Genomic DNA, 13,797 nt, shown 5'->3' with positions numbered 1-13,797 from the left:
TAGTAAAAATAGCATCTTAATTTTATGATGGTATGCACACACAATTAATATTTAAGAGAAATATCAATAATATTAGGTTTTTTAACACTTACGTTAGTAGAAGAGATGGCTGGGCACACAGGGATGGGGGGTTGGTTCCGAGGCAGAGGGCAGATTATTGGCCCTCACCTGTATCACTTGTATCACCTGTATCACTATCCACCACAGAGGCTTGCAGGGCCTCTTTATCAAACCCCTCAAAGTCCATATCCTCACTATCACTAACTTGGGCTGGCTGTGGTGGGTGGCGGGTGAAGAACTCGGTAATGTTTTGTTGACTGGGTGGCCTAGTGCGCACCCTGCCCGCGCCACTTCCCGCTTAAATGATGGAATGTACAGCGTAACTAATAATTGCCGGTCGGGCCAGGTACCAAGTAAATGACCAAACGCGTAAAGGAAATCCGCGTAAATCGAGACTATACTGTACTGGAAATTATATTACGTCAATATATATTAAAATAAGTAAGACACTTATAATATAACTATAACCTACACGATGACTAATGTGTGATGGTATGCTGTAGAGTATCTTACTGTGGGTATATATCTAATGTATAGCTAAAACACCTAGGAATGTAGTCTTGAGTCATCGCAGAAAACGGGAGCTGTCAGGTGGAGTAGTCCCTCACGCAGTCACAGCTGATGTGAAGGTCACGGTCAGTGGGTCAATGTCCTCCGGGTTGATAGTAGATCAGATGATGTCTCCGTTGCATAGCAACTAATTGAAGCTTCAAAATGGTGTCGGTTGAGTCCACTATCCACCAAAATGCCATGGAGTCACTGGGTTCGCTGGGAACGTCCACCACGGGTGATTGTCAGGGGTTCTTCTGTGTGCCAAACCTCTTGGTAGCCCTATATATATATATGTGGACTTGCTGGGTACACACGGGAAGTCACGAACAACCAAAACACTCTGTTTAAACAACTTGTGATATCTAAATGGTGTAAGGTCCACGTGTTGCAAAACCTCGAAGCACTTAGGTATATGACAACACTGTAAGACCCAATGGCGCTGTTACTGGGAGAATCCACTCACAGGATGTTGATTGTTGATGCCACAAATTCTTCTCCGCCATGCCTGGTTTGCCATACAGGGGTGTTGCCAACTTGCCACAATAGCTAAAAGTTATCAATAACTATTGAGAAAAAGAAACTTGTACATCTCTTTGGATGACAAAATAAAAATCACTCAACATATAACTTTTCATTACGGGATATTATAATACACTTTGGAAGAATATAACAGTCGCGGTTTTCTCTTCTTTTTGTAAAAACACTTATGACTTGTTCTGTAGAATGTATAGAATGTATACTGTATGTATTAACCGGAATGTTGTTATCTGTTCCCACTTTGCTGCCACCTATGAACTGATTTCTTTGATCGTTGTTTGATGGTTGGACTTCTCTTTTTCTTTATTCTTGACACCACCACGCTGGAGTTGGTAATAGTAGCTAGGCTTTTTTAGTAGCGAAACCCAACTGCCCGCAGGCACACCTTATCACGTGCTCTGAACGGGCTACCTCATAGCTAGTGGAAAGTTACAGGGGGTGATAAAGTACTGTATATAATCAAATGTAATAAACCCATTTATATAAATGCTTCTGCCTATAAGACGGGCTATTACAAACTCGTGTACTGTACAAAGAAATGTATATTCCCTTTATGTGTTTGCCTTTAGGACAATTATTTCTTTTACTTTTCACACAATATGTATGTAGGAAGGTGTGTGCATGTAACAGAGTAAAAATAAATAAGAAAGTTATGCATATCTACACAAAAATACGAGTTGAAAAACAACCATAACACCTCACTGCTTGGCCCAGTAGCCTAGTGGTTACAGTGATGAGTCTAACCTGTTAATCACTATTAAACACTACTATATCAGTAAACACTAATAACAACAGTAAATCCAGTGAAATACGGCAGGGAGGGAGGAGAGATATAACTGCAGACGACACCTTAACTAGCGGTCACTCGCTCGCTCCCGTTGCCAGGCGTACGATCGAAATACGTATGAGAGAAATGCATATCTTGTTGTCTAATTTGAAAATGGTGATGGGCACAGTGATAAATAGATTATATAAACCATGCATGTACCTATGATAATATAATAATAAACATTGTATCATTACTAGAGTGAATGAAATAATATTCCCAATACAACAGTTGTTAACTCTCAGGCACCTGTGTCCCTCACGCTGATGTCTTGGTCCCTTGAAATTTTGCAGACATGTCATCGGAGAACAAATTTTGTCCTACATTTCTTTTTAATTTTTGTATGATTTTAATTTTTTAATTATTTTTAGGGAAATAATTTTGTCGGGCTTGAGCGATATCTGCCTTAATGAGGTTTTACTGTATTTATAGAAGGCTTACCGCCATCTCAATCCCAATCTTGCCTGAAATCAACCTTTCTCCCACCAGTAAGTGTCATTTTGTTAGCTGAAGGCCTTATGAGAATGGGTTATATAATTCTGTTGAGGCTTTGCTAGTGTCCTAACTACTGTATGCTGATAATGTTGTAGCATAAATATAAAAAGACTGAGATATGGTTTTCCTTACTCACTCTGTGATGTCTGTTGTTCTGACTGGCTGGCCATTGGTAATGTTACCCGCAAAACCCACGGGGACAAATCATTGCTTGACACTTCTGTCATTTCAGATTTATAAGTTTATATACTATAATGTAACTCACTTTGACAGACTAAGTGCTGTCATAAAATTAATACAGTTAACCATCGAAAGTCTGCATTTTGGATATTCTGAACCCTTTCCAGGCAAGAAACATTTGTCCGAACTCTTAAATATGTGTCGTTCGAAATTCCCGCCAGATGTGGACTGCTACAAACAATGGCTTGTAAACAAGGTCAGATGTGGACTGCTACAAACAATGGCTTGTAAGCAAGGTCAGATGTGGACTGCTACAAACAGCAGTCTCGAATGAACACATCTAACAACACAACAGTGATGTCTAGATTATTAGGTATTAAGTGAAAGGTAAAAGCACTGTACATAACTTTTTTCAGGTGTTTTGCAGGTTTTATTATTAGAATTTAAGATAAATGGGGTTGTCTTGTAAGGTCATGAGAGTTAAGTTTAATTATTTGTTTTAGTGCCTTTTTTCCCAACTGAGGAGAGATGCCCCGCCCCCTCCTCAAGAGTTACAGCTGATTGGCTATTGCATTTCTGCCTGATTTCGTCCTAAAATAATGATGTATTTCTAAATGAGGTTATTCATAATCGTTGGGTTTACTGTTTCTGACAAGAAAGATGTTTAGCTACATACATTCATTAATTATTTTTTAAATTTATCAGAAATATTATACCGTACATGAATTAACTGTTAAACTCTGGTAGCAATTTCACTCTTTTGGAGGAGGCATTTAATATATTCTGTACTTATTTTTACCCACAATAAGGCATACTAAGACAAATTACATATCAGTAATACTACATTATACAAAAACTAACATTTTAAAAGATCAGAATTACATTGAAATATTACACGGCCGTCAGCAGAGGCGGAAAATATGACTTCGAACAAATTCATATTTCCCGCCTCTGCTGACGTTTAGAGCGGCCAACATCCCCAGTCTGTCGCACTCATCCACCAACTTTCAGGGGCCGTGTAATATTTCAATGTAGTTCTGATCTTTTAAAATGTTAGTTTTTGTATACTGTAATGTAGTATTACTGATATGTAATTTGTCTTAGTATGCCTTATTGTGGGTAAAAATAAGTACAGTATATATTAAATGCCTCCTCTGAAAGAGTGAAATTGCTACCAGAGTTTAACAGTTAATTCATGTATAATATTTCTGATAAATTTCCTACGTGCTCATGTTTAAAATAATTAATGAATGTATGTATCTTTATATAATTTAGCTAAATATCTTTCTTGTCAGAAACAGTCAACCCAACGATTATGAATAAACTCATTTAGAAATACATCATTATTTTAGGACGAAATCAGGCAGAATTGCAATAGCCAATCAGCTGTAACTCTTGAGGAAGGGGTGGAGCATCTCTTCTCAGCTGGGAAACAATGCACTATAGTAGTAATATCTCTCTTAGTTGGAATCCCTCAAACCCGGAACTCCAATAGCCGGAATTGAAATTTTCTCAGAAAATCGTTCCTAGTCGGAATTTTCCGCAAAATTCTGACTTTCGGGAATGATTTACCGAGAGGCACATTTTCTGGGAAATTCTGTTAAATTTCTCAGTACCCTGAAAATTCTGAAAAATTCCGGAGATGAGGGATTTTTTCCGGCTTTGAGAGATGAAATAATGCATCATTCTGGAGCTTCTGGGAAAATTTTTCCGTTACCTGGAAAATTCCGGGGATGGGGGATTTTTTCCGGCTTTGAGAGTCGACTCATTACCCGGAAATCTCCCATTCCCAGAAATGCTCTGCACCAATTGTTCCAGCTAATGGAGATATCACTGTAGCTTAAAGGTGCATAACATGATTTAACGCTAGATTATCAGTGACTTTATTTCACTATTATTACAGGAGTTGGTGATAGCTCTTCAAAGAACAGGAGATCCAGGCCAGTTGTCATCTTTAAGACCACAGTTAGAATTATTGGCTGCATTAGATCCTTCCCCTGATGCTCCCCCTCCTGGCTGGAAACCTTGTGCAGCTGCCATGGAAGCAGTAAGAGCAGTTGTTACAGGATTAGTACATTTTATACAGCATCATGGCAATCGAAAAATGCCCGATGCCCATCACCCACATAATGCAAAGTACAAGACCAGCATGTGCCGAGATTTAACCCAGAGAGGGGGGTGTCCTCGGGGTAATAACTGCACGTTTGCCCACTCCGAAGAGGAGCTCGAGAAGTATAGAAATAGAAGTCGTAAGCACGGGAAAGGCATTCCACAACCACCTGCAGCTCCAACCATCAAGCAGCACCATCAGTCCCAACAGCATCAGTCCCAACCACAGCAACAGCCACAGGGAGGTGTAGAAACAGTCATTACTGCAAAAAATGGGGAACATGCACCTGTTGCAGTCATCCAGAAGACAGGGACAGTTGAAGAGATATTACAACCAGGGGAAGTACCTTCAACTCCTACTCCATTTGTGCACATCCCAGCTCATACACAGTCCATGCCAGTATTACCTGCCCCAACTCCTGCCCCAACAATTATACAATCAGCTTTAGCACCAACTCCCTTTCACCCAGCACAAATGGCTGACTACACTTACAGTTCCTTCCCTTGCCAACCTCCAGTGTTTGCACCTTCCCAACAACCTATACCTTCCACACCAACTGCTGTTTTTTCTGGTCAGGCGACAGCAATAGTCCCTGATTTATATGGTGGAAATGCTCCGACAATGCTTCTAAATACAGCACCTGTGTATAATGTTACTGGTCATACTAGTGAGTTTTGTATTCCAATTGCCAATACCAAGCCTACCAGCTCCGCTATTCACCCGCTTGTCTCGTGTTGGCCAGATACTAGTTGCACAACATTTTGTGTGGCTACAACAGCAACAACTAATTCTTTGACAACAGTAACAAGTGTTGCAACCAAATCAATGGAAGAGTTAAAAGAGAGAAAAGAGGCTATCTTAAATCAACTTGAGACAATTGTTGGGAAAGAAGCAACTCACCAAGTTGCAACCCAAATTGAAAATGGTGAAGAGCCAAGTAAACCACAAGAATTTACATCCACGTACAGTATATGGACTTCTGGTGCTGATTTTTATATTGCTTCAAAATCAATAGACAAAAGTTACGACCCAAGCACCGGTTACCGCACCTTCGCTGCCAGGAAAGAAGATGCAAAAGGAAAGGATGACTTCATTCCCTTTGACCCACCGCTGGTGAGTCGGTTTGGACCAATCTCCAGAATGTCACGCACAGTCATCCAGCCGGCAAATCCTATCCAGTCTTCGGCAAGCAACCCGACTGAAACCACCACCACTCCAACTGTGAGACGACCAGTACCTGCAATTTCACCCATGCCACAGGTGAATATAATTGTGTACTGTTTTTAAACTTCTACAGTATAATTTAAGACAGTTTCCTTAGATTTACATTTATCTGCTGTCGTCTAAATTTACATATTTTTCAGAAATGTAATTGCATTTCTTTTCTCTGTGTACACTAAAACCTCTCAAATCCAAATTTTTCCTCAAACTTAACTGCATGAAGAAGGATTCTGAACACCCCCTTGGATCCAGATGTAAGTATGGCTTGTAGCAAAGGAATTTGGGATGCACCTATGGAGCAGGTGAGTGAGGTCACATTATAGCTATAGAACTTTTCATTGTGTGATTCATTTAAGGACTTGCCCCCTCAATACATCTGCTTCCTTAGTAATGTGCATTTGTGCAGGAGATTGCCTTCCCTTCTTTTCTTTTTTCTTTTTTATTCACACTACTGGTGGTGAAGTTAATGATCTTAGAGAAATTATAAAAGAATGTAAACATTAATGAGTCCACCATATATATTAACAACACTACAGGTAACCTCCGAGATATGATGAGGTTAGGTTCCTGAAAAACATCTCACCCCGCATGCTTTATTGGGCTAATGAAATATATATGGATCCTCGTGTTTCGAAGCCGGATTTGGTAAAACGTTGCCCTGATCACCTAAGCGGCACGGGTGGTCCCCATTAGAGGTTCACTGTGCCATAAGCTCGTTGAACAGGCTTTTTGTGAAATATAACAGAGTCTCGGACTGTTTTAGTGTCCTGGTGGCCCAGAGGTAGCGTTCCCCGGTCACAATTATAAGATCGTGTGTTTGAATCCTGGCGGGGTGAGGTGTTGATTATATGTAGAAGTCCGCGTGCTTTATTGGGCTAATGGAATATATATGGATCCTCGTGTTTCGAAGCCGGATGTGGTAAAACGTTGCTCTCATCACCTAAGCGGCACGGGTGGTCCCCATTAGAGGTTCACGGCGCCATAAGCTCGTTGAACAGGCTTTGTGTGAAATATAACAGAGTCTAGGACTGCTTTTAGTGTCCTGGTGTCCCAGAGGTAGCGTTCCCCGGTCACAATTATAAGATCGTGGGTTCGAATCCTGGCGGGGTGTGTGTGTGTGTATATATATATATATATATATATATATATATATATATATATATATATATATATATATATATATATATATATATATATATATATATATATATATATATATATATATATATATATATAAGAAAAAAAAACTGATGATAAGCACAATGTAGGATGCTGATTGATAATAGTGGTGCCATGTGGTGGCCGTTTTATGATCGACAAAAAACCAGACACAGGGCTGTAATACGCAGGTTGGCTGTGTGGTGGCATGTGGGTAGGCTGACAGGTGAAGGTAGAGGTGTGTGGTGCATAGGGTTAAAAATAGTTTCCTTATAAAAGTCACTGACTTGACATAGACAAATATAATTTGCATTGCTGGACTCCTTGCAAGATGGCTATTAATTTGAGTATAAACAACCCATAGTTTGCACTAAAGAATTTGTTTTTCGATGGATATCATTAAAGCAAGATGTTTTCATTATACAGCATGCCCTTAAAATTCGCAGGGGTTTGGGTCTCAAAATGGTCGCGAATTGCCAAACCGCTAATATCATTTAATCTGTACTGTATATGTGTGTGTGTAGCCACACATACAGTCTGCGCGGAATATTAAATCGCGATAGGGCCGACGAACTAGGTTCTCCCAAAATAAGATCATATGTTGTGAAGGCTGTCCTGGGATGCGAGATGTCAAAACGCTTGGTTTGCTGGCAAGTGGTGACATTTGGCAACTGAGAACACGTCACGGCTTGTAGTCAGTGCGCCTCTGGCAACTGTGAGGGGAAGATTTATTGTGCGGGTTCCCGCTCCATGTGGCCGTGTTTTGTCTAGTTTAAGGTGCATTAACCCGACATAGAGATGTCCAGGAGGGTTACTACAAGAGACGATATTGCAGCAGTGATTGCATTGTACAAAGCGAACCATGTACTGAAAGAAATTTCGGCTCAGACTGGTGTGGCATTACGAGTTGTTCAAAATCTTGTCAAATGTTTCCGTGACCTTGGAGAGGAAGAGTTACCAGCTCCATTACCTAAGTCTGGTAGGCCTAAATAATTGTCTCCACGGACACTTAAGGTTATTTCTCGACAAGTTCGGTCCAATCCCTCACTCACAGCACGTGAAGTGAAAGAGAGAAACCCCCCGTCTTTTGAGTCACGTCTCGTTACGTTGTGTTCAACAAGCCCTGCACGATGACCTGGGATTTAAGAGCTTTCGTACCTGCAGAAGGAAAATAGAGTGAAATTTTGCAAGAAATATGAAGTGTGGGCTTTAGAGTCATGGAAAAGTGTATTATGGTCCGACAAGGCTACGTTTTCTGTGACTGGGAGTGGTGGTGGGAGGGTGTACTGCCCGCCCCACTCAGATCCACACCTCCCACAGTACACTGTAAAGACTGTTAAGCACCCTGCCTCGCTTATGGTTTGGGCTTCCTTTACGTATTATGGTGTTGGTGAACTAGTAATCCTCCCTAAGAACCAGATGATGAATCAGTACAACTATCTTGAACTGCTCAGTGATTTCTTACCTGAATCATTTGATAAAGCTAAGGCAAGCCTTTTCATGCAGGACGGTGCCCCATGCCACACTGCTAAAAGTGTCATACAGTGGCTCAAAGACTGTTAGGTACCTTTCTTTAATGACTGGCCTGGCAGTAGCCCAGATCTTAACCCAATAGAAAATTTGTGGTCCATTGTTAAGCGTCATCTGCTCGACGCTGACACATCATCAATCCCGAAGCTAGAGGCAGCCATCAAGGATACCTGGGCTAACTTGCCACCTGACCTCTTTCAAAACCTTGCTGACAGTGTTCCTCGAAGGCTAAAATACTGTCTGAAGTGCAGAGGAAACACTACAAAGTATTATTGAAGTGGTAAGTGTTACTTGACTTTATTTATATAACATAATCGTAAATATCAATATTTTTTCTCCACACGATCTCACATTCTGCGCAGACTGTACACACACACACACACACACATACAAATAAATAATAATGGGAAAATCCTCACATATAATCAGAAACAAGACAACAAAATATATCAAAATGTAGAAAAAATGCGCCAGCTGGGTTGATATGTAGTTCAAACTCCATCTAGCCAACCCAACATGAAGGATGTTGGTAATTGTGGTTTAATGCTGTACTTTCTTCACAATATGTATGGAGGATGGTGTGTGCATGTAGCTGAGTAAAAATAACTGAAGAAAGTTAAATATATCAACCCGAAAGTACGAGTTGAAAAACAACCATAACACCTTACAGCCATAATTTTCTTAAAGTAATATGTGCATTACCAGGAAATGTAAGGAATAAATAAAAATAATACTAATACTGTAAGTAAGTTACAAAAAAAAAATACTATTGCCAAACCAGTAAATAAAAGCTAAATGAAAGTTTTAATACGGTCGTCATTAGCATACGTACACTCCCTGCTCCACCATAGTAACGAAGATCATCTGGGACACCGATTCCCAAGCAACGCTCCCCACCAGCTACACTCTGTGCTCTCCTCCTGTTACGTGTTTGCCCTTAGGACAAATATTTCTTTTACCTTTTGTCACAATATGTATTTAGGATGGTGTGTGCATGTAACTGAGTAAAAATAAATGAAGAAAGTTACGTACTGTATATCTACCCGAAAATAAGAGTTGAAAACCATAACACCACAGCTTGGCCCAGTAGCCTGGTGGTTACAGTGATGAGCTAACCTAGCTACAATGACATGATTAATCACTATTAAACACTATTCTATCAGTAAACAACTAATAATAACAGTAAATCCAGTGAAATGTGGCAGGGAGTGAAGAGAGTTACAACTGCAAACAATACACTAACTACCAGTCACTCACTCCCCTTACCCGCTCCCGTTGCCAGGCGTACGTATGGGAGAAATACATGACTTTCTTTTCTCTCTTCACTTGTTTGAGCTCCTTCCCACAGCAGGATGAAGGTGGCTGGGGGCATTTGGGATCCATCACAAGCACAAGGAGCACAGTTGTTAAGAGAGCAGAGTAGCACACGAGCGAGACGAACAGGTGCTTATCCCGGACTGAGGGGGAGCGCGTGTGGACCAGCCTCCCGGGACAAAAGAAACACCTTGCAGGATGCCACAAAGCTCGCGGGCTCCCTGTCTCGGCCGGAAAAATGCCGACAACTTTAAAACTACTCGCAGACATTCTTGGGTACATCCAGGGTGTCATCTGCGAATGATCGAGGACCGCAAATTAAAAATCTGTGAATTGTCAGGGCGTACTGTATAGGGAGATGGTGTTGATTTATAACTATCTTTAATGTGAAATATCACATCTCTGGGGTTACCTGCACCAAACAATTAATGTATCATTCAGCCAGCATCATACCAGCTCTCACAAATCATCATGCCAGCTCTCACAACTCTTCATCATATCAGCTCTCACAACTCTTCATCATATCAGCTCTTCACAACTCTTCATCATCATCATATCAGCTCTCACAACGCTTCATCATACCAGCTCACATCTCATCATAATCATCGTCATCATACCAGCTCTCAACTCTTCATCATCATCATATCAGCTCTCACAATGCTTCATCATACCAGCTCTCACAACTCATTATAATCATCGTCATCATACCAGCTCTCACAAATCATCATCATACCAGCGCTCACAACTCATCATCATCATCATACCAATTCTCACAACTCATCATCATCATCATACCAGCTCTCACAACTCATCATCATCATCATACCAGCTCTCACAACTCTTCATCATCATCATACCAGCTCTCACAACTCTTCATCATACCAGCTCACAACTCTTCATCATCATCATCATACCAGCTCTCACAACTCATCATCATCATACCAGCTCTCACAACTCATCATCATCATACCAGCTCTCAACTCATCATCATCATCATACCAACTCTCAACTCATCATCATCATACCAGGTCTCACAAATTATTCATTTCATTCAAATTCTTTCCTATACCTTTCAGTATTTGTTGCAGTGTACAGTTTTGGTTTTAGCTAGACCCATAATACAATAGTTTGGCTACAAATTACGTGCATACTTCTTTTTATTTTATTTTTGTAGGTTCTTTATCAGCCTGGAGGCTATACTGTGGGGGTCATGACCTGCATACCCACACCCCTAGAGCACATGAACACTCTGGGCCACGGCATAGTTGATCCCCTGCTCTCGCATCTTGAGTCATCCGGGATAAGGACAATACCTGCAGACCCAGCACAGCAAGAATGTCTGAGGCAGCAGTTCACTGCAGTTTTAGATGAAAAGAGGATGGTAAGTACTGTAGCTTTTTCATAAAAGGCACTCCAGGGTATTGAACCTTTTATTTATTGGGAATTTTCTTTTGTATATCTTATGCTCGTCATGTTTACTGTACTGTACTTACTTCAGCACCAGCTAGCAGAGAAATTATGAAGATATTTTCCTACACGTGATGTCCAACCAGAAGACATCACTGACTGACATGATCAAGCAGTTGTTACATTTTACCTGTGTTTCTTAGACAAAACTATGTGCTGTATTTGCCAGATGATAGGACACCTTTTTTCCCAAAAGTCAGCCTTCATCATATGTGTCGATAAAACCAAATATTGTTGGAAAAGGTATGGTCATTTTCAATATTTAGTTATGGCTATGGTCACATGCACTCTCCTGATGAACCCAAAAATATACTACACTACTTCCAACTTTGTGTTCTTATGACAAATACTGTGCAAAACTAATATAGAATACTGAAAACAAGAAAAAATATGAAGAAAAAACGTAAGAAATACTATCACAGATATAAAGTAACAGCCTACATGGTAAGCCTAAAGGCTGAAGCAAACTCACAACTCCCTGTACTGTACCTCTATTACCACTATTCCTATCTTTCTTATGTTATTTAACAATTGTGCTACTTCAAGCAACATTTATATATTATCTAGATGAAAAAAATGCAGCTAAAATCATTAAAGAAAAACTAAATGAATGGTTAACACAGATCCTATTTCCATACACCCTGGATGCTTGGCTTTCACTTTTGCCATAGCAACACAGCCCAGCTGGGAACCTGTCTCTTCAAACCCCTAAGCAACGGGAAACCCACACTCCACTCCCCTCCTGCTTACCCGCTCAGCATGTTTCCTCTTACACACAAAGAAATGTTTATTTCCTTTATGTTTTTTACCGTCTGATAATTTTTGCGTTTTACATTCTGTATGTAGGTTTGTGTGTGCAGGTAACTGAGAAAAAAATTAAGAAAGTTACATACAGGTATATCTACCTGAAATTAGGAGTTGAAGAATACAGTAACAATACCATAGCTCACAGCTCAGCCTAGTAGTGAGAGGGCTAGGGGGGATGTGGCTAGTGACAAGTCTGACTTGGCAACAATGCTACCAGCCATGTTAACAGATGAATATGAAAAGAAAATTAGCTGTAAATCTTCATTTGTATTAGGTATTTGTAGATTTAAAGTACCATGTATTGTGGCCTGTAATTCGACCTGGAGTATAAAATGACTTTAATTATTTCAAGTGAAATTGTTGGTCTAGGCCTATACCTGATAGTTAAGTCGACCCCCTAAACTGCAATTTGAAAGCTCTGTCCTCGGTGTTAGCTAAACTTGCCAACATTTACTCTTTAACAGCACCCACAAACAAGTTTGACCTAATTGTAGCATTAAAGTACCCTTCAGTGTTAACTACAGTTTTCTTTCACCCAAATGTTTCTGAGGCACATGAATGTGGTGTAAACAAATCACAACAATACAGTTCTTACAAGTGTAAAAATATAAGATACACTGTACACAAGGTTAGCAATGACAATTTACCAGTCCTGATAGTTTATTATTAAATATATTGACAAGTAAAAAAGTTTTCAAGCTTAATAACTGTGGTACATAATAAGCAAAACATATTGTGCACTACAGGGTATAGTGACAGTACAGTACAGTAAATGGTAGTACTCTGTACTAGCAGTATATGGCAACAAGCACACAGAATCTAGGTACAGTATATGATTAAAAAAAGTTATCTTATTTTACTTAAAACAAAGCAAAATAAAACGTTCAATTAACAGTACTTTATATTATTAATGGTAGTACACTGTGTAGGCAGTATGCGGCAACAAACGAACCAAGTCTACATTTGCTGGTACTGGTGAATGATTAAAATATTTTATTTATGATTAAAACAATATAAACTTAAAGTTTCTTAAAAGTTAATATTTAATACCAATGTAAACCATCCAAGTTTCAAAATCCTTCAAATTCTGGTTCATCATTATCAAACAAAAAATTATCATATATCATATGGGTCTGCCGACTCTGCCTCCGAATCACTGGCGGCGATGGGAACACTGGCCAAGCTGCTGCAGGCCAGCCAGCAGTTCCCAGACACCTGCCTTGTTTACAACTTTACACCATATACATATAAACATATACAAAATCCCGAATATACCATAACTGCATTTTTAAACAATTTAACAACAAATATTACAAGTACCTAGTAACTGCCCTAGTAAGAAACTATAGTTAACACCGAAAGATATTTTAATGTTTTGAAAGGTGTCGGTATGACTAGTGTAAACACTGACCTTAGACTGAGTTCAGAAACAGTTACCCTTCTGGAAAATGCTACAGTTAGGTAAAACTTGTGTGTGAGTGCTGGAAATTAAGTGACTGAGACCAACCAGTTAGGTGAAGTGAGAATCTGATGCTAGTGG

General features: G+C 39.8%; 1 protein-coding gene across 3 annotated transcripts in view; it reads left to right on the top strand.

Annotated features, from left to right (window-relative positions):
- The window catches only part of LOC121869520 (roquin-1-like), a 141,989-nt gene that overhangs the window by 75,651 nt on the left and 52,541 nt on the right, over window positions 1-13,797 (top strand). For all 3 annotated transcript variants that reach the window (XM_042370876.1, XM_042370875.1, XM_042370874.1), the window contains exons 7-8: window positions 4,554-6,020; window positions 11,158-11,364. In XM_042370876.1, the coding sequence (XP_042226810.1) occupies window positions 4,554-6,020; window positions 11,158-11,364 (1,674 nt within the window). The remainder of the gene's footprint in view (window positions 1-4,553; window positions 6,021-11,157; window positions 11,365-13,797) is intronic.

This window comes from Homarus americanus, unplaced genomic scaffold, assembly GCF_018991925.1.
Source record: "Homarus americanus isolate GMGI-L3 unplaced genomic scaffold, GMGI_Hamer_2.0 scaffold23578, whole genome shotgun sequence".
Classification (NCBI taxonomy): domain Eukaryota; kingdom Metazoa; phylum Arthropoda; class Malacostraca; order Decapoda; family Nephropidae; genus Homarus; species Homarus americanus.
This window is presented reverse-complemented; position numbering and strand designations above follow the sequence as displayed.